We start from the raw sequence: 25,709 nt of genomic DNA, 5'->3' as shown, positions 1-25,709 counted from the left end.
TATATAACTGGAGTTGCCTCGTGCCAGTCATTCAACCTGACCTCCCTCACATAGTAGTTGTGAGCTTCAAACAAAGACCCATACTATGTGTGTCCACCCTGAGCTCCTTGAAAGAAGGGTGGGTTAAAAATGCACCAAATACTAACTAAATGGAAATTGGCGTCTCCAGCTCTTGCTGTCGAATGGATATGGTGAGCCCAACTTGAAGCTCTGTCCTTGTAGTATCTAGCTACTGTGGTTTTGCCTGGAGCAGAACTTCCTCCCAGGTGTAAATCATTATTGCAACCTCCTCCTTGCAGGAGTGAAAATAAACAGTGGCACACTTAAGTGAGCAGGCAGTAGTAAACTGTCATTCTGGGGTGGGGGGTGCTGGCTGAATGGGATTTACTGTTCAGTGTGTGACTAGCTGTAGAGGTTTTGGAACATCTTAAGACTTCTTTGCTTGCTGGGTGGTTTGACAGTCCTTAATTAACTTCTGAGTCTGTCCCCTTTCTTCTCCCAGCTCTGTTGGCTGCCGACTGCTTCTTAAAGGGTAAAACATTAACTGTTACTCATGGCTCTGGAAGCTGTGCGCTAATGATCCTCGTGCAAGAACTAAGGTCACTAGTTTCTGGGAAGGTATTTGTTTAAGGCTCGGAAAGGGTATCTGCAAGCTATCTGGAAGGCGTAGGATGAATACTGTCCGGTGAGGTGAGCTCTTTTTTAGGGACGTTATAGGGTTGCTGCTACCTTTCTTACTGCCAGTATTCTGAGACTTTAAGAGCAGGTAAAGCTTTTTCCTAGCCTGGTGCTGCTAAGTGGCAAGAAAACACTTTAGCTGATTCTTAAAGTCACAGGAGTGCAAGTACTTAACTCTAATGTTTCACTCAATGTTTATGGGCCCTATAGAAAGTCAACAAATGGTTTCTGAGGACTATCGAACTCGTAAGAAATCTGTTTAATTAAAAACGAGGTCTTCTCCTGATGAAACCGGATGAAGCGAAGCAGTAGGGGAGAAGTAAATGTTCCCCTGAAATGGAAGCCACTTGGCAAGTGTAGAATTGTGAAAAGCTGAGGTATGAGTGACTGGCACTTAAGTCAAGAATTTGTAAGCAAGGGACACATAGTAGCTAGGCGTCATGAAGATGACTCGTGTTAATAGAATAAAAAAGATCTGAAGTAGGCACCATGGGGGACGGTGGAGATGACTTCATTTTCTACTTCTAGTGTAACCTGTAATTGGCCAAGCGCTTCTTGCTGTGTTCTGGCTTGCTGACAGTCTGAATGGAAGAGTAATCCCGCAGCAGCTGACTTGGCAAAAGCAAAGCCAGGAGTAGCATTGGGTAGCTCTCCGGAAGTGTCTTTGCCTCTCACTTTTAGAAAATTACCACAGGTAGAACTTCAACAGGTACAGACTTCCAGCTAGACGTTCACCGATAGAGAAGCTCAAGTTTTGATTTTCTTGGAGGACAAGGTTGTGTTACTCCCAAAGCCATCATGGTTAGAGTATCCTCCGAGGATCTTGGAGGGCCAAGTTTGAATCCCCACTTCAACATGGAAGTTCTCTCCGGCCAGTTACTCTCTGTGTAGCCTACCTCACAGGGTGCTGGTTATGAGGATAAATAATCCCAGTGTGTTATAGTGGTTAGTATTGGACTAGTACTTAGGATTTAAAAATGGATCTCCCAACAGGCCCAAGGTCACCAGGCAAGCTTCCATGGCAGTCACACACTGTCAATCTAACCTACCTTACAGGGTTGTTGTGAGGATAAAATTGAAGAGAAGGGAATGATGTAAGCTGCTTTGGGTCCTCCACTGGAGCGAAAGGCAGGATGTAAATGAAGTAAATACAGTAAGTATAATTAAAATGGGGAGCAAAAAGTTGTAAGTTCCGTCAGGTGGAAAAACAGGGTATAAAATCAAAATACATGTGCAGTACTTAAGTGAGACAGCTTGTCAGAAGAATGAGGTGAGTCCTCTAGAGCTGCTAGATTGTTAACACAGTACTGGTATAGTTCAAAGGCCTAAATTCTTAATCCGGATAAGAACATAAGAACATAAGCAAAGCCATGTTGGATCAGGCCAGTGGTCCATCCAGTCCAACATTCTGTCACACACAGTGGCTAGAAATCCAGTGCCATCTAAAGGACTGTCAGTGAGGCCAGGACACCAGAAGCCCTCCCACTGCCTTCCTTCCAGCACCAAGACAACAGAGCACCACCTCCCCACAAAGAGAATACCATCTATCTCCTGTGGCTAATAGCCACTGATGGACCTTTGCTCCATATATTTGTCCAGTCCCCTCTTGAAGCTGGCAATGCTTGTAGCTGCCACCACCTCCTGTGGCAACGAATTCCATGTGTTTATCACCCTTTGTGTAAAGTAGTATTTTCTTCTATCTGTTCTAACCCGACTGCTCAATAATTTCATAGAGTGCCCATGAGTTCTTGTATTGTGAGAAAGGGAGAAAAACACATCTTTCTCTACCTTCTCTAACCCGTGCATTATCTTGTAAGGTGACTGGTAGAAGGAATTTGTTCAAAGGTGTGATGAAAAGCAGACTGTCAATTCTACAAGACATAGTTTCAGGCAGGTACCTGGGTTGGTCTGCAGTAGAACTGCAGGATTTGAGTCCAGTGGCACCTTAGAGACCGACAAGATTTTCAGAGCTTAAGCTTTGAGAGTCCACGCTCCCTTCCTCAGATATCCGAAGAAGCAAGCTTTGACTCTCGAAATGTTATGCCCCCCAAATCTTCTGGTCCTGTTCTGCTTCAGATGAGGCCTTTCTGCCGTAATTCTGGGGGTACTAGAATAAATATTCTTTGTAGTAGCTCTTAGAGTGATATTCAGAATATTCCTGACCTGTGGGGTGGAGAATGGCAGGCCCAAAACCTACGCTGAGGATTAGCAGCTGCTTGCGAAACCTTTAACATGAAACAGGCTGAGTCCTCTGGCTCTTGAATTCTTTATTCTGTTGAGTAGCTTTGTTGATCTTAGACAGGGTGGCCTTCTGATGAACTCTCTGCCACTAGATGTACCACTCCCAGCTGCACAGAGCTGGATAAGTTACCCAGTTATTTCCAACTGTGCTGTCATAGCATTCTTGCACAAATAGGCAATCCGTCAGGTGACGTAAAGAATGCTGTGCTTCTACAAAGGCATAGAGATTTGGTCGTGAAGACGGGTCCTGGACTAGGAGCAGGTCGCCAAGAGGCCTTTACCTGTAAGAGCATTTCCGGTTTACTTATAAGTAACTTGGCAATTGGAAGCAGCTGTTACAATGGAGCCAGTGTGGAGGCTAATGTTGAACTAGTATCTTGGAGTCCCAGGTATAAATCCCACTCAGGCATGGAAGAGAGATTGCTAACAACCTGGAGGGGGAAAAATGACAGGCCCTTAATAGAAGCTCAATTAGGTTTTACTGCCATGTCATTAAAAGCTTCAGCTGACCATTTCTACACATTCAGTCTCTTAAAGAGATATCGTCATTTCTCCCGGCTATCGGCCCCCATACTGGGAGGCTTTGGGCTAGCCACTCTCCCAGCCTAACCTCCCTTGCAAGGGGATAGTTGAGACAAAATGGAGGAGGGGAGAACAGTTTTTAAGCTGCTTTGCATCCCCATTGGGAAGAAAATAACCAATTAATGGCCCTATTGCAAAATGCTTAACATTACTTTTTATTTAGCCCAGATGGAAAGCCATGCGGCTTCTGGCATGGCTCATATCAACAGTGGTGCGGCACTTATCTGTACTTAATGTAGTTCTTCCCACACATGCTGCTGCCTCTGGCAAAGAGAGGTGCACAATCTTAATAATAATAATAATAACAAGAACATTGCATTTATATATCATCCTTCAGGACAACTTAACACCCACTCAGAGTGGTTTACACAGTATGTTATTATCCCCACAACAAAACACCCTGTGAAGTGGGTGGAGCTGAGGGAGCTCAGAGAGTTGTGACTGATCCAAAGTCACCCAGCTGGCTTCAAGCAGAGGAGTGGGGAATCAAACCCGGCTTTCCAGATTAGAGTTCTGCCGCTTTTAACCACTACACCAAGCTGGTTCTCTGTTAGTGTCTTCCTCTTCCAGGGGAGAGCGTAGCTCTGCAAGCAAGCCCTAGTTATTCTACATGTAGGGGAATATTGGCTGTACTACATTTGTGAAAGAAACTTTAAGGTAAAGAGTTTCTTTCAGCAGAATCTCAAGTTGCCTGTGTTGGAAAACGTATCATGAAGCTGTTTTATCAAGTCAGACCCTTGGTTCATCTAGTTTGGGATTGTCTGCTCAGGTAGGGGCTCTTGTGGGCGGTCAACTCTAGTAGTGTAGCAGTTTTCAGTAGGTAGAAGAAGGAACTAAAGGCATTAGAGTTCTTCAACATGTTTATGAATCAAAAGCTGAGGTATTTGACAGATCTGCTGTAGTAAAGTTAATGGTCTTGGGCCTTTCTTAATAAGCATCCCACTTAACTGCTGAAATAGACTTGGCTGGCAAGAGGGGCTCCTAAAGGAAGGAAGAGTGATTGCCTGCCTGGAAACCATTCTTCTGCATGGCCTGGGCTTTGGAAAAGTCAGTCTGTTATGGGACGTTTCACTCTAGTGATGATGTCAGGGGCTCCTACAAAGAGTGAAATGTTCTTGAAGCAAAAAGTTCTGAGCCAGGGGCCGTGGCTCAGAGGTTGAGCATCTGCTTGGCATGCAAAATGTCTCAGGTTCTATCCCTGGCACCTTCAGCTAAAGGCTCAGGTGGTAGATGTCTACATTAGACCCTGGGGAGCTAGCTGCTTTCAGTCTGAGCAGACAGCACTCACTATTGGTGGACCAGTGGCCTGAGGCAGTGGTATAGCTTCGTATGTCATCCTGTCCATAAAATAAAGGGGGTACTGAGACAAAGCCACTCAAGACAAGATGCTCTTTGTTTTGTTTTTTTTGTTTAAAGCAAGTTTGAATAAAATATTTGGCATGGCTCATATCAAGGCAATAAACAGATTCAAAGCATTGTTACCTGTTCGGTGGTGGTGGTGGTGGGAACAGCAATGTGAAACAGACATTGGGGTATTTAATCTCAACCTGGTAAAAATGAAGCCGTCACCATTATGAAGCAAAAAAGCCAGTAAAAAAGCAAAATGTAGAAAGTGCAGAAACTGCTTCTCCTACCTAAAACAGTCTCGTAAGAAATAGTTTCAGATAGCCATGTTAGTATGTAATAGAAGAGCAAGATTTGGGTCCAGTAGCTACTGCACCCAAATCTATCTCTACAAAGGTGAACACTCAAGGACTTTGGGAGGGGGACTCATTTTCCCCTCCCTCACCATGGCTTCTTTTCCTTTATTGCCCCCTTCCGTAGCATCTCTTCTTTTCTTGGTTCCTTCTCTCTTCTTCCCCCCCCCCACACCCCGGCAGCCTCTCCCCTAAGGCCCAGTTGTATGGTGCCAGCTGACCGAGTCCCAGTTGCATAGTGGGCAACCTGCAAGGACTTGGGGGGGGGGGGAGGTACACTTCCCCTGTATTCCCTTCCCCACACTATTTCCTCTTTGCCTCTATACGCTCATCTTTTCCTATGACCTTCTCTCCTTCAAACCCCCTAAACAGTTTACCTTTTATCCCCCCAATCTTCACCTATATTTCTTAATTTACTTCCTTTGTATACAGCTTACATCATTCTCTTTGCCTCATATTATCCTCACAACAAACCTGAGAGGTATGTTAGGCTGAGTGTGTATGACTGGCCCAAGGTCACCCAGTGAGCACCCACAGCAGAATGGTCATTCAAACTTGGGTCTCCCACATCCTAATCTAAAACTCTTACCGCTACACTACACTGACTTGAGTGGAGGAGCTACTGTTGAACAGTAGCAAGCAGCCAGACCCGGGTGAGTCATGCAAGTTGAGTGGTATCAAGTCACTCAATGGTTGTTTCTGGCCCATGACAGTTTGAATCCTCCCTTAAAGGTCAAAACAGCCCTAGAAAGGACCCTGCCCTCTCCTTCTGTCTTTTCCTGACAGAAACTAAGCCTGGAATACTGGCTAAACTCTTATTGTTACCTAGCAACAGCCACCGAGGGCACGTAGTTGAAAGCTACAGGTGCTCCTTTTATCATTTGGGGCTTTTTAACATTTCAGATTTTTCTGCAAACCTGGGGCATTTTTTCAGGTGTGTAGAAAGGTCTGTCTTGTCCGTTCATGGCTTCAGTCTCTGAATTTTAAGAATCCTCAGATCAGGGCCACTTGGCTCTTAGGATATAAGATGAATGGATAGACTACGTGTGGCTTGCCTATTCTACCTAGGGAGTTCATAGATGGGCTATCCTGGTCCACACTCTTGTCCCTTATTGTGGATCGAGTGACCTATAATGTCTTGTTCAACTGCAGTGTCTGGTCGGTCACCAGAAATGCAGGTTTTAAGTAGCTAACTGCGTCAATGCCATATGCAAATACAATGCAACCCAGTTTAGCTTGCTTTCTCCCTGTGCTGAGTTTGTAAGAGCCCAAGCTTCATACTGGGCTGACTGGGGCTACTTTCTGGGAACTAGCACATGAACAGTATTGTAGGCCCCAGGAATCATACTGGGGAAGGAAGTGAGGGTGGCCCCTTGTAGCAGGTCTTTGTGTTAAATGGTAACCGGCCATTAACAGGAGTTGAAGTACCTCCCACTACTAAATACCCTGGAGCCAGCTAAGGACAGCTTATTGGCAGTGAACGTGTGTTTCCTGCTGGATCAGCAGTTCAGACTGCCATTGAGTAATAAAATAAGGGATGGCTAAAATAGCCTTTATCCTAGGAGGGAGACTTGGGTACCCTCCCTCTTGAGATGAGTATGCATGTTTAGTGGCATGTGCAGGGATGCACACGCTGATAACCTCTGACACTCTCTAACCTGGCACAGCATCATGGAAGGAGGAGGAGCCTGTGGTGTGTTGGAACGCCAGTAAGAACTGCTCTCCTGTCTATAGTCGGCTAGTTCTTCTCACAAGACACTGTGAAAACTGAACTGAACTATTGCCAGCAAATTATACTTGCAGTTAGGTGTAGGACTGCAAACTCTGTTGGGAAATTCCTGATGATTTGCGGGGTGGAGCCTGAAAAAGGTGGAGTTTCGGGATGTACCTCAGTGGGGTATAATGTCATAGAGTCCACCCTCTAAAGCAGCCATTTTGTCCAGGAGAACTGGTCACTGAGTCTGTAGTCCGGAGATCAGTTGCCATTCTGGAAGTTCTCATCACCTGGAGGTTGGCAACTCTAGTTAGGTCCTCTTGTCTCGCAACATCCGGTGTGAACAACCTGAGGCCGTGATTTTTTTGTAATGAGCATCTTCTCCCAGTTGCTCTGCTCAGCTTTAGTTTACAGAATAGTGTGACATCCAAGTACATGCTGAGCTTCCACTTGATGACAGCACAATGGCTTCTGCTCTGGGCAGCATCGTTGAGTTGGCAGATGCATTCTGTGACTGTCCTAAAGTGAGGCAGCTCTTCAGCTTCTATGAATGTCCTGTAATTTGGCCTCAAGAAGACTTTTTGTCAAGATGTATTAACATGTGTAATAATCAAGATGCATCCCCCCTTCTAGGATGGGAAAGAACTAGTATTTTTATACAAGACCAATTCGAATAGGCTTTCCTCCCCTCTCCTGGTAAATCCATGAAGTCGTTCTACAGGTGATAGAGAAGGATTAGAGAGACCTCCTGTAACTGTAGCAATGGTTGATGTTAAGGCTTCCCTAAACCAACTATATGTTTGTAGCATTGGTATAGCCTTTGGGAGCTGGTCGTTCTTTCAAATGAGTAACAAAGGAAGAAAATGCCATTTTAGGAATGGAAAGGAAGGTTCTACAAAGAACTATGTAGTAACCAACAATAAGTTCACAGAAAATATATTTTTCAGTCCTAGAAAGGTTTGGAAAGCACAGAAGAATCTTAAATAGATCTGATTGACCTAAAACTCCATCGTAAGGATTAAAATCTAGTTAACTTGCCTTGAATAAAATAAAATTAAGAAGGAATCCAGGGATGCCACATTAAATCTCAGTGGCGAGGAGTTTAATAGCAAAGTTTTAAGGTCCTCTTGGTAGGTACAAAAGCAGCAATAGGTTTCCTACTCTGGGTTACTGATGGAGGTGTTTCAGGGGGTAGCCATTTTGCTCTGTAGTAGAAGAGTAAGATTCGGATCCGGGAGCACTTTTAAGACCAACTAAATTTCCTAGGTATCTGCTGAAGAGAGTTTTGACTCTCGAAAGCTCATACTCTGGAAATGCCGTTGGTCTTAAAGGTACTACTGGACCCAAATATTAATAGAGGTGATTTTCACTTTTCCTGGAAATGGACTCGTGCTTCTGGATGCTTCTGTTTTTGGGGGGGGGAGTATGAATTTTTAATTGAACAGCAAGTCATTTCGTGGAATGAACTGCGGCTGGCTGCACATCTAAGCACTCATGAGCAATAATGTCTTTTGGCTTGAGAGACTGCCATTTAGGTGAAGTTTTCCCACCTGCTCAGCAGCACCCCTGGACTGCCGATGCTTTGAAAAGGAACTGCGGCCAAGAGATGCTGCCTTTTGCCAGTTCATAGTTAATTATTTGACGTTGCATTATAGGATTTTTGTTGGTTTTTTTGCAAAGTGTCCTATGTTCAGTTATGAAAGAGTTAAATTGTTCTGTTTGTTTAGTCAGATAGCTAGTTAGCATAGGACCACTTAGGCCTCAAGTAAATGTTTCCGCTGCCGTAGAAAGGGGAGTGTTTAGTCTTAATGAAGGAATCTAGGATTGTCTATTGGATGAGCCAGTTTATTGGGGGGCAATTAGCTAGCAACATATATAGTAAGGTTTTATTGCTCTTTTTCCGTTCTCTGTGCTCTTAGTTCTGTTTGTGTATTCAATGTTTAGTCTCTAAGTTTCTATCTAAGCTCCTAGTCTAGCCATCAAGATGTAGTGAGTTAGATATTCTTTTATCTTCTTACCAAATGTACCCTTTTCCCATGTTATGTAGTAAAGTATTTTTATAGAGCTAAAACCACAGAAGTCTGTCTACTTATTTCCAGTACGCTAATATCAAACTCTGCAACCTTACTTATCTCTTTTTAATTACTCACTTGCCAACGATTTTGTATTTGTTAGCCACCTTTGATGTTCTTTTGGACAGAAAGGGGAGGATGTAAATAAATAACACGGCTGTTGGAATGATCTTGCTGTCTTTAAATGGCAGGGCTTTTTTTCAGCTAGGACGCGGTGGAACAGAGCTCTGGAACCTCGTGAAATTGGTCACATGGCTGGTGGCCCCGCCCCCTGATCTCCAGACAGAGGGGAGTTTAGATTGCCCTCCGTGCTGCTCAGCAGTGCAGAGGGCAATCTCAACTCCCCTCTGTCTGGAGATCAGGGGGCGGGGCCATCAGCCATGTGACCATTTTCAAGAGGTTCCGGAACTCTGTTCCCCCTGAAAAAAAGCCCTGAGCACCTCTATAGACAAGAAATAACTACCTGCCAAATACATTGTAGAGGCGAATGTGTCTTCACACATGAATTATGACCCCCCCCCTCCACAGTTCTCTAACTTGAACTCCTGAAGTGTCATATTTCATGAATGATTCTCAATTGTGTTCTTTTGACATCATTCTGGACCCGTGCACAGTCTGACATTATTGATGGTATTCGTACAATAGATCTGCTGGTCTTGCAAATGCTTGACATAACTGTTGGCGTGCTATATTATGAATTCTAATCCAGTGGAATGCAATCAGTGTAATGCTTTGGCCATGTACATGCGTTCCTCCTTTATATCCGTGCATGTATTCAGATAGGAAAAATGTACCCCCTGCCTTGGAGTTCTTTGTGCTCCAGAGATTTCTGCAAACCTGGGTTTTCTGTTCTGTTGCAGACAGAACAGGCTTAATGTTCCAGTGGAGGTGAACGTACCAAGGGGGAGTAGGGGTAAAATGAAAGTCTGAATATAGGAAAGCTGGCAAAATTGCATATGCATATCGAGATAGTGGGAAGAGTGAATGTAATGCAGAATCCCAACTATATGCCAATGAGTCTTTTCCCCACGTCCTCCTTTTAAAGCAGGAAACTTCAGTGCACTTATGCTTTAAATGTAATGTTTACAATGGATCCGATTAACTTGTAAAACCAAGTTCTCTAAACAATATGCGAAAGAAACGTTTTAAGAAAACCTTGGAGCCAAAGAATACACTTAACCTCCTCCTACCACTGAGAACTTTATGAATTACATTGAGGCCCAGGAGAAGGGGAACTCCTACGGCAGCCTTATAAATTCATGGAAATAAGTTTTAAACTGTAAGCCTGGCCTGCCGGTTTGATTGTGTTTAGATCACAAGGGAGGAAGTAAAACCTGCATAATAAGGAGGCCTGTCAACATGTTAATACTACTCAGGGTAATAAATTTCAAGGTCTATACTCAAGCCGTGGATCATTTTAAGACGCTAGTAGACTGAGCATCTAATATAGCCTTGACTATCTCCAACCATAAATAGGCTTTGCTACTCATAGAATGGTAAAAGGAGCCACCCAGACTCCTGGATTCCTAGTGAATGGAAGCAGAGGTCTTCTTCAGTTGCCCCAGTTAAGACTTTCATAGGAGTTTAGGACAGCTAGTACAGTGTTGCTATAGCTGAACGAGGATCTGAGTGGCCCAGGCTTGAATGCTTCCCACCCTGTCTGTGAAAGCTTGCTTGGCCAGATGTTCCCAGTCTAGTCTACCTCACAGGGTTGTTGTGGAGATAAAATGGAGGAGGGGAAATGATGTTGTGAGCTGCTTTTGGTCCCCACTGGGAGAACAGGAGAGTATAAATATCTAAAACAGCTGCAAGCAACCCAAGGCTACTGGCTTTCATAGTATCTCTGTCCAATCCTGATAACACTTCCCATCTTTAAGGGACTGTAGCACACAGCCATTAACACAACATTCTGGTTTTGAGCTGCACACAGGACCCTGTTCACTAATTGTACATGGCTGAATAGTAGGGTTGCCAGCTCCTGGCTGTGAAATTCCTGGAGATTTGGGGGGTGGAGCCTGAAGAGGGCAGGGTTTAAAGAGTGGAGGGACCTTAACATGGTATAATGTTCACTCTCCAAAGCAGCCATTATCTCCAGGGGAATTAATCTCTGTTGCCTGGAGATAAGTTGTAATTCTGGGAGGTCTCCAGCCAGCACCTGGAGGCTGGCAACCCCACTGAATAACCATCTCTTCTTCCTGTTAATACTTCATGATATCATTCAAGGCTTCTCAGAGCCCAGATACCACAAGGCCATGTCTCCTTGTTCAGCAATGCTTTCGTAAATAGATTAAAGCGCACAGATGTACATGAATGTGCTGTTGTGTTGTGCCCAACTAGGAAAGCCTCCATGGCTAAGCGGGCAGCTTCTGGGAGTGTTCTCAACAAGAGGGTGTCTGACCTAGATAATATATATGCTTCAGCAATGTTCTTCCAAGCTTGCATTTTACAGTCTTTGACTCCCACAGATGCTAAGCATTTGTTCCACGTCTCTTCTCCAGGCAATATGCCTGTAAATTATCCCTACACTTCACACTAAAAATTGTTGAAAGGGCTGCTGCATGTTCAGCATTGTAGACACTTGAAGACAAATGTGGCTTGTCTACTTCTCAGCTAGCTGTGAAACTTGCATAACTAGCTGGGTACTGGGTTTGTTGTCTAGAGGTGGTGTGTGAAGGCACAGAGGCTTTTCCTGTTGGATTTCCTGGAGACTAAGGAAAGGTCTCATTCATAGCATCTGGTTTGCATCCCCTGTAGTAAATGAGCAGTGATGTTCTAGTGGCAGAAAGTCATTCCTAGTTTCTTGGCGTGCCTGGCTTTGGAGCAGGGGACCCATTAGTCCTGGACTGGTCTAGCACTGAGCTAATGCACTTTTGCTTCTGTGTTATGCTGGTCTTTGACTGCGATAATAAACTGATTGATTGCATTGAGCTAGAGTAGCTGCACGTCCAATAGCAAGTTGCAAGTCCAGAAGGCAGGTGGTGGTAAGAACAAACCTTACCCCCGTGAAGCGGCTCTCCTGGCGGGTTCAGTGCCCTCCTTGGAAGGAGACATCATGTAGAAAGTCTAAAATACATGACGTGGATTCATGGGGAGGTGGCAGCGTGGTTGACTAAAGGGAGTTAGCAAGGAGTGTTTTACTGAGGGGTCTTCTGCCCTAAAAGCAAGCCCAGAACTGGCCATGTCTGCTGCTGTTGGCTCCCTGGCAGGATAAAATCTATGAGTTGGTGGGAACCTTCTGGAGCCGTGTGTTCTACTGGACCAGAGGAAGGACACGGTTGAGAAAGTGGCTGGCAGAGAATGAAAAGTAACGATTTCCCCTGAGAAAGCAATGACGAAACAGGAGAGTAGCTAGCGTCCTGTCGGGAACTTTGGGATCTTTTGGACACACCCAGTTCAACGTCTGTGGTGGCAGGGGTCTCCTGTGGCAGCTCTGTCGGAAGGCAATTTGAGCCATTCCCACTGTGGACCTGCGCAAAACATGAAATAGATTTGGTGAATATATATTGGGACATCTACAGAACAGTACCACAGGTACTATTTACCCCTACCATCTCTGTTTGGAATACTGACTCTACTTTCCTCTGTATTGTTATGAAATGAATTTAGTATTCACATACTAAATTTGTAAATGAATTTGTAATGTGTAAAATTCCTATTGTAGCACTTGCAGTTTACATGATTGGTAGTATTTATATTGGATGTAGATACTTTGAATAGTGTAATTTGGTAAATAGTAACCATTATGGAGACACCTGGTGTCTGTTTGACTTTGTTCTTGGAAATAAGCTGCTGCTTGCTCAGCTGCAACTTATTGGAGGGGTCTTCTGATGCTAGAATTTCCTCTAGCCAGTCTGTCCACTGGCGTTTCACAATGGAAGTCCTGGAGGAAGTCGCCACGCAAGCCCCATCCTAGAGTACCATGGGGCAAAAGCAATCATTCTTACCTCAGGAGGAGAATAAGGCAAAATAATGACACAGGAGCCTCCTTCACCTTATCTGGGTGCAAATGTTTGCCTGTTAGTAGCTAGCGTCCTGTCGGGAACTTTGGGATCTTTTGGACACACCCAGTTCAACGTCTGTGGTGGCAGGGGTCTCCTGTGGCATCTATATTGGAAGGCAATATTGGGTGTCCCTTTTCTAAAAGAGGACGTGAAAGAAGATACGGAGTCTCCCACCAATCAAGGAAAGGTTAAGCGCCTCTGAAGTTCTCTCGTCTATCTGTTCCATGATAAGTGCTTCTGTTAGGCTGCTTTCACACACTTTGGATAATTCACTTTCAATGCACATGTGTAAAAGTGGTCATGTATATGTGGTTGAAACCAGAAGTGGTTTTTAAGACTTAACAACTTTGTCTTTCTGTGAGAAATAAATAAGGCTGCCTCTGAACATGGAGCTTAATCAGTGACTATTGAGTGCTTGGTGGGTGAAGTGTATTAGAGAAAGTCACTCGTGTCTTACCGGTGGTGTTTCCAGGAGCGGCTGTTTGGCTACAGAGGGGAAACGGATTGGATAGACCCTTCACTGGTTGTGTTAACTACCCTGAATGAGAAGCAGAGGTCATAGATCAGTTTTGGAAATATGTCCCTTCACTTAGTCCTCTTCTACTATTGCTTGACTTGTCTGGAATTCAAACACATACTGGTTCCTTTTTCTGACAGTACATCTAAGAGCCAAGCTACAAGTGACGTCTGACACAGGTTGGACACTTGTCAGCTTTCCTCAAGTTTTGATGGGAAATGTAGGCATCCTGGTCTTGCAGCTTACAGAAGTTTACAGAGCGCCAGTCTATGGGAGGGAGAACATGCGGTCAGGAGGGGAGTGCAGGCATTGGACTCTCACTGGGTGCCCCCCTTCCCCTCCACTGTGTGTGTGTGTGTGGGGGGGGGGTTCTGTAAACTTTAATTAAATGGAGAGCCAAGCTGAAAGACCAGGATGCCTACATTTCCCATCAAAACTTGAGGGAAGCTGACAAGTGTCCAACCTGTGTCGAGCATCACTTGTAGCTTGGCTCTAAGTTCTCAGGGGGAGCAGTATGAATGAACCTGAGCCACGTGTCTGCACGAGTAGGGGCTGGCTGCTGTTGTAAATCAGAGCCAAGCTGCAAGAGGCAAATTACACGAGGGGGAGCCCATGAAGGGAGTCGCAATGTTAGTTGGGAAGCTGAGTTTTAAAAGAGATCGGAAGGCTTTGTCAATTTCCCCTCTCTGCAGAGCCTGGGAGACCTCTGCTCAGAGGGTTTATTTCCTCTTAGCCTCCTAGAAGGGGAGGTGAAACTGACAGAGCCTTCCAGAGGCAAAGAGGAAATTAACAAACCCTCTGGGCATTTGTCTTCTTGATGTTGAGGGATGGAATTTGTGCTGCTTCTGAAAGGCCAGAGAACTTGCCGGGCACCTCAAAGGTGGAGTGCATGAGCAAAACTGTTGAGAACATGGCAACAAGTAGGACCTATTTAATGTATATTTAGAATATTTCTGTCGCACCATGCAAGCTTTGTCCATGGGACTTTTATCACTCCTTCCTGTATAACCCTGCTTAAGCATAACCCTGCTTATGTTATAGTAGCACATCAGTTGTAAGTGGACAACTATCCAGTTGCTTTATCCAGAGCAAATTGCTTGCTCTTGCCAGTACCTAGTAGGGAGAAGTTAATGACTTCTGGCTGCACAGTTGCTATCTAAACTTCTGTAGAGACCGAGATTGGAGGGAGGGGGGTAAACTGACCTGTACTGCCAGATGCAGGGGCAACTAGTTTCAGGCCACAGCTAATGTTGTTGACTAAGCTGTATTTAATACCAGTAGTTTCAATGGGACTAACAATGCAATCCTAAGACGAGTTACTGCAGCCTAAGCCCATTGAAATCAATGGGCTTAGACTGGAGTAACTTTGCTTCGGATAGTGCTGTAAGTTCTATTGCTTTGGCAATTTGTTTCAACCGCACATGGAGTAGATTAGGGGGTTGTCTCTTCCCTTGCAAACGAGATCTTTGGCCGCCTTGGGGAGGGGGCAAGTATTTCCAAGTCTGTTATAGATGTAAATGGAAATAAGCTGCCTCTGTTACTGAAATAGCTTTGGATATGCTTGAAGTGACATTTTGGCCTTCCCAGCAATGGATGTGGAATGAACTTGCTGGAACATCAAATGGTAATTAATCTTTGCCCTAGTAAGTAAGAATAATGGTTTCACTCTGCAACAGAACTCTTAAGAGTTTAGGAGAAATGTCTGCTTTTTAAACAGTTTTATTTTACTAGGGAAAAAAAGTGAATAAATGGAAATATCTGCCGTGTCTTCACTCCTATACAATAGCAATAGTAAAATGGGGTTGGGGGAGAAAGCCACAAAAAGCAGTTAAAGCAGGCCTCTTCACACCCAGACTTATAGCAAGAGGACACAAAACTTACTTGGAATCACTGATCTATTCCAAGAGGCACAGGAGCTGAGCTTTTGAGTTGGTAAGGGGGGAAATGTGAGTTGCCAGGGCTTGAGAAGGCCGGCCTGAATGAATGTTGGGGGGGGGGAGTGAAGGAGGATTTAAAGTTTGCCCAGGGCTTTTTTTCTTGGAAAAGAGGTGGTGGAACTCAGGACTGCACAATGACATCACTTTGGGTCAGCTGGAACAAAGGGGGAGTTCTTAAAAGTTTAAATTGCCCGTGGTGAAAATGGTCACATGGCCGGTGGCCCCGCCTCCTGATCTCCAGACAGAGGGGAGTTTAGATTGCCCTCCGCGCCACTGGCGCGGAGGGCAATCTAAACTCCCCTCTGTCTGGAGATCAGGAGGTGGGGCCACCGGCCATGTGACCATTTTCAAGAGGTACCGGAACTCTGTTCCACCGCGTTCCAGCTGAAAAAAAGCCCTGAGTTTGCCCAGGGATTCCTCTTGGGCTCCCGATTTATATTTTGCTACAAGGAACCCAGAGGGGCTGGTCTGTTTTTGTCAAATACCTTCCTCCCGTGTGCGTGCTCTCTTTCTCTTTCTCTCTCTCTTTGCCTGCTGCAAAATACCACTTCATGGAAGAGCCACTGTGGTTGGCATTGGTTTATAATCCAGGTTCGTATTTCCAGATATTAAGTATGCTAAATGATCCGGGGCCACTTAATGCTGCTGGTTGTACTATCTCATGGGACTGGTAGCAAGAAGAACATGGAGGGGAGAGCCATGTGCCCAGATCTCGTGAGGGGTAGGATTGCTTGCCAGTTCAAGCTTGGGGGGGGGGAAATTGGGGGGGGGGGGGTTGGTATGTTTGGAAAAGGCAGACTTTAGGAAAGAAGCTCAGTAGGATGTGATGCAATAGAGTCCATTCTCTGAAGCTGCCACTTCATGGGAATGGATCTCAGTAATCTAGAGATGGTGTGTAATTCTGGGAGACCTCCAGGCCCTGCCTAGAGGGGAAATGCAGTCAGGACTTGACTCCTGTCAATGCACATGGCTTGAAGAAGGGGGTTGGGGGTGACCAGAGGCCCTGTTGCTAGGTTGCTTATGATCTGCAATGAAGATTCCAGGCAGATCAAAGGCATCCAAGTCACTAAAATATTAACTTGATAAGACGGCAACCTTTGCACCTTCTTGGATACTTGGTCAGCACTTCAGTGGCTTTAGCTAAGAGATGAATTACAAGCAAGAAGTAAACATGATTTCAATCTCTTTGAAAAGTGTAAGTCTCTAGGAAAAACAAATTCAGCTTTTTAAAATCCAGCAAAATGACATTTGGATGGCCCAGGCTAGCTCGATCTCGGAAGCTATGCAGACTCAACCTGGGTCAGTACTTGGATGGGAGACCACCAAGGAAGTCCAAGGTCACTACCTAGTGGCAGGCAATGGCAAACCACCTCTGTTCATCTCTTGCCTCAAACTCTATGGGGTCACCATAAATTGGCCACAACTTGACAGCACTTTATGTGTACGCAGGGCTTTTTTTCTGGGAAAAGAGGTGGTGGAACTCAGTGGGTTGCCCTCAGAGAAAATGATCACATGGCTGGTGGCCCCGCCCCCTGATCTCCAGACAGAGGGGAGTTTAGATTGCTCAGCGGCGCGGAGGGCAATCTAAACTCCCCTCTGTCTGGAGATCAGGGGGCGGGGCCACCAGCCATGTGACCATTTTCAAGAGGTTCCGGAACTCCGTTCCCCTGTGTTCCCCCTGAAAAAAAGCCCTGTTTGTATGTGATAAAAGAAGGCTGATAGGACATGGACAGTAACCAGTACAGAGCACTTGATCATGATACAAATCTTCCCCATCTGAACCAACCCCAAATTGATTACCATGTGCCATTCCTCCTGGCCATGATGCATTCAAAGTAGGGCTGGTCCGAAATGGCAAGAGCGCTTCCTATGGCAGGTAGTAGCAGAGGGCGCCCATGGCACAGTGCCCGGATGGCCCAACTTCACTAGACATGGCCGGTACACATTTGACTTGTGCAGTCACAATGGTTAACATTCCAAATGGAAGCTGAGGTTGTGCATCTTATTTTATTGCTGTAAAATTGTTCAATCAAACTTTGGCTCCTAGGAATCAAAATCAAAACTACTCAAGGCTAAATGTTTCTTGGGAGAGGGTTCTGGCCTGAGCCTGTATTCAGGTGCAATAGAGGGGTACCTGGCTATTGCCTCTGCCCCAGGTTCCTAATCTGAATTGTTTTTCGGTGGTTCTAAGCTGCTGGAAAGAATAAGCAAACCCTGTGCCTCTCCCCCTCCCTCACTGTAGTGTAGGAGCAGATGGGAGCTCCTTAACTGAGATCCACTGTGGGGTAGTGGTTAGAGTATCATATAGGGGTCTGGGAGATCCATGTTCAAAAACTCCTTTGCCATGGAAGCTTTTTGGGTGACTTTGGGCCAACCTGACAAAGTAAAATGAAGGAAGTGAGAACAATGTGAGCTGCTTTCAGTACCCATTGCGGAGAAAGGTGGGGCTTTAATTAAAATAAATCCTGGGAAATACTACAGAAGCAGAAATTCTGCCTGGTTGCTGCCACCTGGCTAGTCTCGGACATGAGCAGTAACTCGGGATTCTCTCCTGTAGCCACGTTGACTTGTGAGATGACTTCAGCCCATAGGAAGCAAGGCCACTCCCAAACCATGCAGTGGGACATAGTGGATGCACCTGCGGGGGCGGGGGCGGTATTTGTAGCCCTGTGGACTTCAGAAGCAAAGGGGCTAGTGCAGGCCTCTGGGCAATTGATTTGATTTTGATTTATTAAACTTTTAACCCACCCTCCCTGCAAGCGGGTTCAGGGTAGGTAACAACATTCACTCAGCATTCAGTTAAAAAAGCATAAAATAAATTACATTAAATACAGTATGCCAATAGGAATTAAAACTAATCTCAAGATGCAGTGCTCAATAATGTACAATCAGAAACATTCAGACACTGTGGGGTGGGAGACAGCTGGCCATCAGGAGTGAACTAGTAGAGGCAGAGGGGCCCCAAAAGGCTCGCGACAGGAGGCCAGCCGGATAGTTATCGGCTTGTGGATGGCATGAATGCCATTTTGGGGCAGGGGGGAACTAACCAAAAGCTTCCAAATTTACCGCAAGGTGTCTTAATGAAGCTTCTCAACGGAGTCTTAACAACTCTGGTTGAATGGGGTAGCTGACAGATGACCATGCAGAACTTCTCCTCCAAGCAAAATTTCCCCATCCAATACAAGTCGATAATGCCAGTGTCCCACATCCTACATTCTTTGGCGTCCAGCCTTATCTGAACTAGAATTTCCAGCTCAGGCTCAAGGTAGGCACTTCTGCCATCATCCCTGGGCGTTTACTTAACTGGTCTTCATTCCTGTTACAAGTATTTGTTTCCTTTCAGTTCAACAGGAACGTTGTATAGCTAGATCGTGACTTGACTGGCTGGAACTGTCCAGCTTCCGAAACATTACAAATAAATCTGTACACACAGAATTTGCATGGCGTAGCCTTCCTAGAATAGCAGACTGAAATAAAGGTCCAACTACCCATCCTTTTCAAATATTTTTTTAAGCTGCCTATCTTGATTTGTGATTCTTATTGGCAGTTTATACCCGAGGAAGCATTCAAAGAGAATCCTGGATTGTGCGTTTGAAGTGGTATGCTGTAACTTTCCAATGCAAGGTTTGTCTAGATAAATTGGCAAAGTGACTTGCTTTCACTAACCTGTTTTAACTAGCCATGCAAGAGTTAAATGCTGCGGCTGAATACCTAGCAGTCCTCTCTTCTTGGAGAGTCATGACGGTGTTAAAATTCTCCTTGGGGAAAAGCACCTATAAGGTGCCTGTACAGAACAGATGTGTAACCTCTCTAGTTAGCTGTAACCAAAATATCGTTCCATGCTCATAAACCAGTTAATCTCTAATCTGCAGCAGGGATGTACCTTGATCCTACACCTGTTTGCTACTGATCTCCATGACCTTTTTTCCTAGCATCTCCAAGCCAGTGTGCCTAACAAGGTTATGCTTGCTTTGATCCTGTGGTCTCCTGGTTAGTAACTTATTTAACAGCAGAAGGGCAAATGTTGAATTCAATATGGGCAGAACAAGCTGAGAGCTGGGCAAGAGGCTCTGGTTATCTATTTACTGGTGGACTTCTTCCATCGGGCACACGAGCTGCTGGTTTCCATTTGGCTGCATCCTTTCGGGGAGCATGGGAGGGGGCGGTTCAGATACATAAGAAGAATGATGCTGAGAAAAGCCTTTCCATAATGAGGAGCTGAGCACTGGGCCAACCCAGATATGATGGAGGCAGCTGTGTTTACTTGCTCCGCTATTCAACAAAGCATATAAACAGAGCATGTAGCTAAAAGGCACGTTAGCTCTCCTGTCCCCACCTTACCTTTCTGCAATCTGTCGGAAACACTGTCCTTGCAGTACTGCCTCTTCTCTTTGGGGCAGCACAGAAGGAGGCACAGATGGGGGTATCTCGGGGGGGGAGCTTTAGCTCCCCCTAACTTGTATTCTTGCTTCCCGTAGACCTGCCCACTTTGATGCATCTGTGCATTCGTGTGCCTGACATAGGGGGATATATCACATCTGGTTCAACCCGAGGTCTTTAGTTTGGACATTTAGGAGGCCATTTCTAGAAAGCAGATTAAGTACCTCAGGCTTATTTCTGACTTCCTCTCTTAATTCTGCTACAGTTACGTAGCACAGTTGAAGACACACAAAGCTGGAGAAATGTGTGTTGCTTTAAACATTCTTGCCCCGGAATATCATAGCAATTATTTATCCACCTTTGTTGGGTTTCTAATTTCTTATCAGACTGGTGGACCAAAAATCCTCCTGCCACTCCAGAACCTGTGATCTTTAGCTAGTCAGATACCAGCACTGTTCCAGGTGGCTAGCCATGTTGGTCTGCAGTAGAAAAGCAAGATTACTGGACACGAATCTTGCACTATTACAACTGGTACGCTGACTTTCCTAACTTCTTTTTCTTCAAAGGTTAAGAATATTATGCCTGTACATTAAGGATCACTAACTGGATCCCAGTAACGTCTTGAGCGAAGGCTTCTTTAATGTTCCTGGAGTTGTGAGGCTGGCTTTTATCTCGCCATGTCAAACGAAGTAGAAACCGCAAGTGTGAACAGTCAGCCTGCCCAGCAACAGGCACCTCTGAAAACACAACCATCCAAGAAGGAGAAAAAGAAAGGTACATAACCGAAGAGTCACTAGTTTTTAAACTGATGTGGTATAAACGGATTAGCGAAACTTGAGCCAGGACTCGGGTATATGTCCCAGTGCAGAGGCACTTGGGTAAGAAAACTTGTCCAAGAAAAAATAATTTCACTGCCAAGAACCCAGCCTGTCAATATTGTTGATGGTTATTTATTTGTCTAGTTTAGAGTTGAGGCTGTCCTTATTTGCACCAAATGTTTAATATATCCTAGCCAGAAAAGAAACAAGGCTAACTAGAAATTGCTTAAATCTCAAATGTTGGGTTCGGAGTCAGAATTTGGTCAAACCTTGCTAAATGCTGCCACCTTGTGGCCTTTCTGCATAGTGCATGGCCGTAAGCTTGGGTTTGGCTGGTCAGGAACTGTAGCTAATCCTAACTCTGTGCAACATATGTTTAGATGTAAACGTGATTTTAATGTGTGCTCTTTAAAAAGTTATTGTGTGCAAGCTTCTTCCATATCAAACACATGGAGGAAGCAGTTGTACATTCGATGCATACATTTTTCACATATGGTATGCTTCTCTAAAAAAAAAAAACCCTCTCTCTCCAGGATCTGAGAAGACAGATGAGTTCCTCTTGGCCAGATTTCAAGGTGATGGCGTGAGATACAAGGCCAAACTGATCGGCATTGATGATGTTCCCGAAGCAAGAGGAGATAAGATGAGCCAAGATTCAATGATGAAGCTGAAGGTGGGTCTGTTGTAAGCTTGAGCCTTCACGCTCAAGCCAGTACACCAGGAAAGCTTATGCATATAGAGTTCAACTTTTTCAAATTCCCACCAAGAACTCTAGCAAATGTAATTCTGTAAGGTAGGGAGACTAGAGATTATTGATGGGAACATTCTTGCTCCTTGTGAAATTACATTTCCAAGTTGTTCTGTTAGCATTAAGCCAGTTTTGAAAGTTGCTAACTTGGAATCTATGAACTGTGCCTGGCTAAGTTCAAATGTCTAGGTGTGCTGCAAGTTTTTCAGTGTCATGAAAGATCAGATGCGAGCTTTGAGAAGCTGCTGCACAAGTTTGCAGCAGGCTCTGTTGGTTAGGGGATTGGAAATAAACTCCTGGTTGGGCGTCCATTTCTGATTGGGTCCGTGCAACACTGGAACACAACCTGTTCATGCCAGACTGGTACAAACAGTCAAGCAGCTAATCAACAGACTGCCAGATCCTAACTGGCTGTTTGAGAATCTCTGTGAGTATCTTGTTCTGCAGGATAAATGAAAACAATGCTTGAACAGCTTCAGATGGAAGTCTGTGTTCTGAGATCCCAGCATTTACTTACTTTGTTTATACCTCACCTTTCTCCTCAATGGTGATCCAAAGCAGCTCACATCATTTTCACAACAACCCTGTGAGGTAGATTAAGCTGAGAGGATGTGATTGGCCCAAGGTCACCCACCAAGTTTCCATGGCAGAGCAGGGATTCAAACAAGGGCCTTCTGGATCTGAGAGCTAAGCTACAAGAGAAGAATTACATGAGGAGGAGCACATGAAGGGAGTCACAATGTTAGCCAGGAAGCTGAGTTTTAAAAGAGATCAGAAGGCTTTGTCCATTTCCCCTCTCTACAGAGCCAAGGAGATTGCTGCTCAGATGGTTTGTTAATTTCTTCTTTGCCTCTGAAGGTTCTGTCAATTTCACCTTCCCTTCTAGGAGGTGAAGAGGAAATAAACAAATCCAAACAAATCCTCTGAGCAGGGATTTCCCTGGCTCTGTAGAGCGGGGAAATTGACAAAACCTTCCCATCTCTTTTAAAACTCAGCTTCCCAGCTAACATTGTGATTCCCTTCATGTGCTCCTCCTCACATAATTCATCTCTTGTAGTTTAGCTCTTGAGTCCAACATTCTAAGCACTAAAGCAACATTCTAAGCACTTGTTCAGCTTCTTGGCTAGAATATGATTGACTCTAGCTCATGAAATCAAACACTAGTAAAACTGCCATATTTGAGAAATAAATGGCTATTAATCACAGCTGTTTTCCTGTAGTAGCAGAAGTCAGTGTTCTAATATGATGCCTGGTTAGACTGAAAGCCTCAAATAACCTCTTGGTGATCAGAAGTTGTGGCCAAGTAACTCTTCTACACGTCGAGTCTCTTGACAATTTTCTTGGCTGCATCTAGTCTGAAACGCAGATGAAAACAGCCCCGCCTGCTGGGAGAGCTCCATCACGAAATCGAGAGCTTTAAGCCATTGCGAAGAACCAATGCTTGGAGAACACTTTTGCTGTGCCCAGAATGCCTCTCTGGAGTATCGCTGAAGTCAAACCAGCAAAAGCTTATTCTACGGGTGATTCTTGTACTCATGTTGATCACTCTTGTAGGGGATGGCAGTCGCAGCCCGTTCTCAAGGACAGCACAAGCAGAAGATATGGGTGAACATTTCCCTTGCTGGTATCAAGATCATAGATGAGAAGACGGGGGTAAGTTTTAGCAAGCAGACAGTCTGGAACAGCATGTGTTGACCTCTTGCCACTCTCCTAACTTCAGGGAACAATTAGTTCTCTGTGCATAACACATTGCCAATCTGAATAACTCCTTGGGCTCAAAAAACTTAACTAAGCGTATTGGATATGCTTCAAAGAAATACCGTGACAGACCAGTTAACTAGCCTAGTAGTCTTTTTCGAGAATATGCAGAGCACAGGGATTTAAGCACAGGCTAGGTAAGCTATGATTTGGGGCCTCTGAAATTAAAAAAATTACTAAATTTCGGGGTTTGAATGTATCTGTTAGTAAATATATAAAAATCTGAAGGTATAGACTCCTGCAGATATTTGTAGAATCCACTAGTTTCATAGGTCATCGTTACCACACTTTGTAAACTTATCAAGTGGAAACTTATTGCTTGTAAGCATCTGATAGTTGGTCAATTTCTCAGTCCCTGGGAACTTACGTACGTAACCTCCCCAGCTTAATGCATGGAGAATACAGGTATTGGTACTTCTGACAATCGCTCTGCTTCCATTTACGGGATGCACCAATCAAGCTGAATGTCCATGCAAATTTCATACAGAAGACCTTAATTTGGTGCTGTACTTGGCTACAGTGTTTGAAACCTGGAGCAAATAGAAGCAGCTGCTTTCTAGGTCACTGCTTGTTTTAAGACGTGGGGAATATAGAGAAAGTTGGACAAAAACTTTATAAAGTTTGCACAGCCTTGATCCTTGGCAAAGAAGTACAACTTCTAGGGGAACGAAATCTGTTCTTTAATTTCAGGTTATTGAGCATGAGCATCCAGTCAACAAAATCTCCTTCATTGCTCGGGACGTGACTGACAATCGTGCCTTTGGCTATGTCTGTGGAGGAGAAGGGCAGCATCAGTTTTTCGCTATAAAAACAGCACAGCAGGTAAAAGCTCCACAATGGAGTGGAGCAACTTGGAGCAGGATGTTGATGTACTGTAGTTCAGTAACAGTTCTAGGCAGGGGTCATTCCGTAGGAAAAGAGCCGCAGGAACTCATTAGCATAACTCATTAGCATATGCCACACCCCTTGACATCACCGGAAGTGTGGCATTAGGATAACTGATTTGCATGTGCCACACCCCCTGACATCACCTATCCTGGCTGTTTTGGACTCAATCCTGGCCATTCAGGGCCGAAATTGGGCCCAAAATGGCAAAAAGGGGCCAAAAATGGGCAGGATTGGGCTGCTGCTGAGTAGGAGAGTGATCTACCACCCATCAGGGGTCCAATCCGGGCCGTTTTGGCCCCAATTCAGGCTGAAACGGGCCCAAAATGGCCAAGAGTCAGGTGGGTGGGGCCACCTGACATGTGGCCTCTTTGGGGAACTGCCAGAACTGCGTTCCTGTGCGTTCCCCCTCAAAATGAGCCCTGGCTCTAGGCTTCCAAGGATACACTTGCTTTGCTTAGTGCAATCTATATCTTAACTGGTTATTTAAACTTGGAAATTCCTATCAGAGAAAAAGATTGGGGGGCACAGAAATAGAACTTCTCTCCCTCCATGGCTATACATCTTCTCTGGATGCCTTAATGCAATAGGTATAATATTCATTATACTTGTATTTATTATTGAACACGGATTCCAAAAGAGATGGGAATCTAAATTCTAACTTTATATTTTAACAAACTATACAGCAGGTTAAAAAACAGATGACAAAATGTCACATGGATGCCCTTAAAAGGTTCTTCTCAAAGCCATGGTTTTTACTTCATCAACCAGAACTTTGCCATGAGCTCCCTTATGTGGGGGCCACAAAAGAGCCACTCCCTGTGCCTGGAGATGTCTGTGGTACATAGGACTAGATTTAGGATGTGCTTGTCTAATGGTCTAAGAGTATATCAGTAAATCACTCTTGTGACAAGTCTCATTAGAGCTGCCTGTTTTGCAATGGATAACTCGCAAAAGGCCATGGGGATGAAGTCCTGCACAAACGCTGCCCAACCCAGCCCTCCAGGTCACAATCCCAACTCTCTATTGAATGCTGCCGTAACTGTCAGTTCAGGCCAGGGGAGAAGCTGTGCCTATAAGTAGTTTCAGGTGGGTAGATGTTGGTCTGCTGTAGAAGAGCAGTGCTCCTGGACTCGAATCTTGCCTGTAAGTAGTACATATTGTGAACCTGACTTGATGGGAAGGCCTTGCAGCTTGAACTATCTTTGTCTTTGCGTATACATTTTAAAGGCAAATCTTAAGCGGACTCCAGGCCAAGCATATTGGATGGTAAATGCCATTGTTGTTAAATCGTATAGCTCCGGGTCCTTGAGGCCTTCTGTTTAAAGTAACTTCTTACTTCCATCTTCCAGGCTGAGCCTCTAGTTGTAGATCTGAAGGACCTCTTCCAAGTAATCTACAATACAAAGAAAAAGGAAGAAGAGGACAAGAAAAAGGTAAAGCCAGTTAAATAATGCTGCATTCCAGACTTACTGAAGAGTTGGTCATGCAAGGAAGACTTTAAAGTCCAGGGACAAAAGAAACACACCAGGCTTTTGAATTCTCGGCTTTTCCACAGTCTGGATGCTTTTAAAAAAGATCTCAGTTTATGACTTATTTATGTCATTTATAGCCCGCCTTTCTCACTGAGACTCCAGGCGAATTACTTAGTGTGAGATTAGTACAATCAGTATCAAGGACC

The 25,709-nt window shown here is 44.8% G+C and overlaps 1 protein-coding gene across 5 annotated transcripts in view; it reads left to right on the top strand.

Annotated features, from left to right (window-relative positions):
- DAB2 (DAB adaptor protein 2) overlaps window positions 1-25,709 on the top strand; it is a 40,232-nt gene that overhangs the window by 1,290 nt on the left and 13,233 nt on the right. For 4 of the 5 annotated variants that reach the window (XM_054987208.1, XM_054987207.1, XM_054987206.1 and 1 more), the window contains exons 2-6: window positions 20,386-20,593; window positions 21,171-21,310; window positions 22,940-23,038; window positions 23,834-23,965; window positions 25,381-25,464. In XM_054987208.1, coding sequence (XP_054843183.1) covers window positions 20,497-20,593; window positions 21,171-21,310; window positions 22,940-23,038; window positions 23,834-23,965; window positions 25,381-25,464 — 552 coding nt within the window. In that variant the 5' untranslated portion in view covers window positions 20,386-20,496. Of the gene's footprint in view, window positions 1-19,044; window positions 19,064-20,385; window positions 20,594-21,170; window positions 21,311-22,939; window positions 23,039-23,833; window positions 23,966-25,380; window positions 25,465-25,709 lie in introns of those variants that run through there. The other variant, XM_054987205.1, reaches the window with a different exon arrangement.

Source organism: Eublepharis macularius, chromosome 8 (genome assembly GCF_028583425.1).
Source record: "Eublepharis macularius isolate TG4126 chromosome 8, MPM_Emac_v1.0, whole genome shotgun sequence".
Taxonomy (NCBI): domain Eukaryota; kingdom Metazoa; phylum Chordata; class Lepidosauria; order Squamata; family Eublepharidae; genus Eublepharis; species Eublepharis macularius.
Note: the sequence above shows the minus strand (reverse complement) of the source record. Positions and strands in the feature narration are given on the sequence as shown.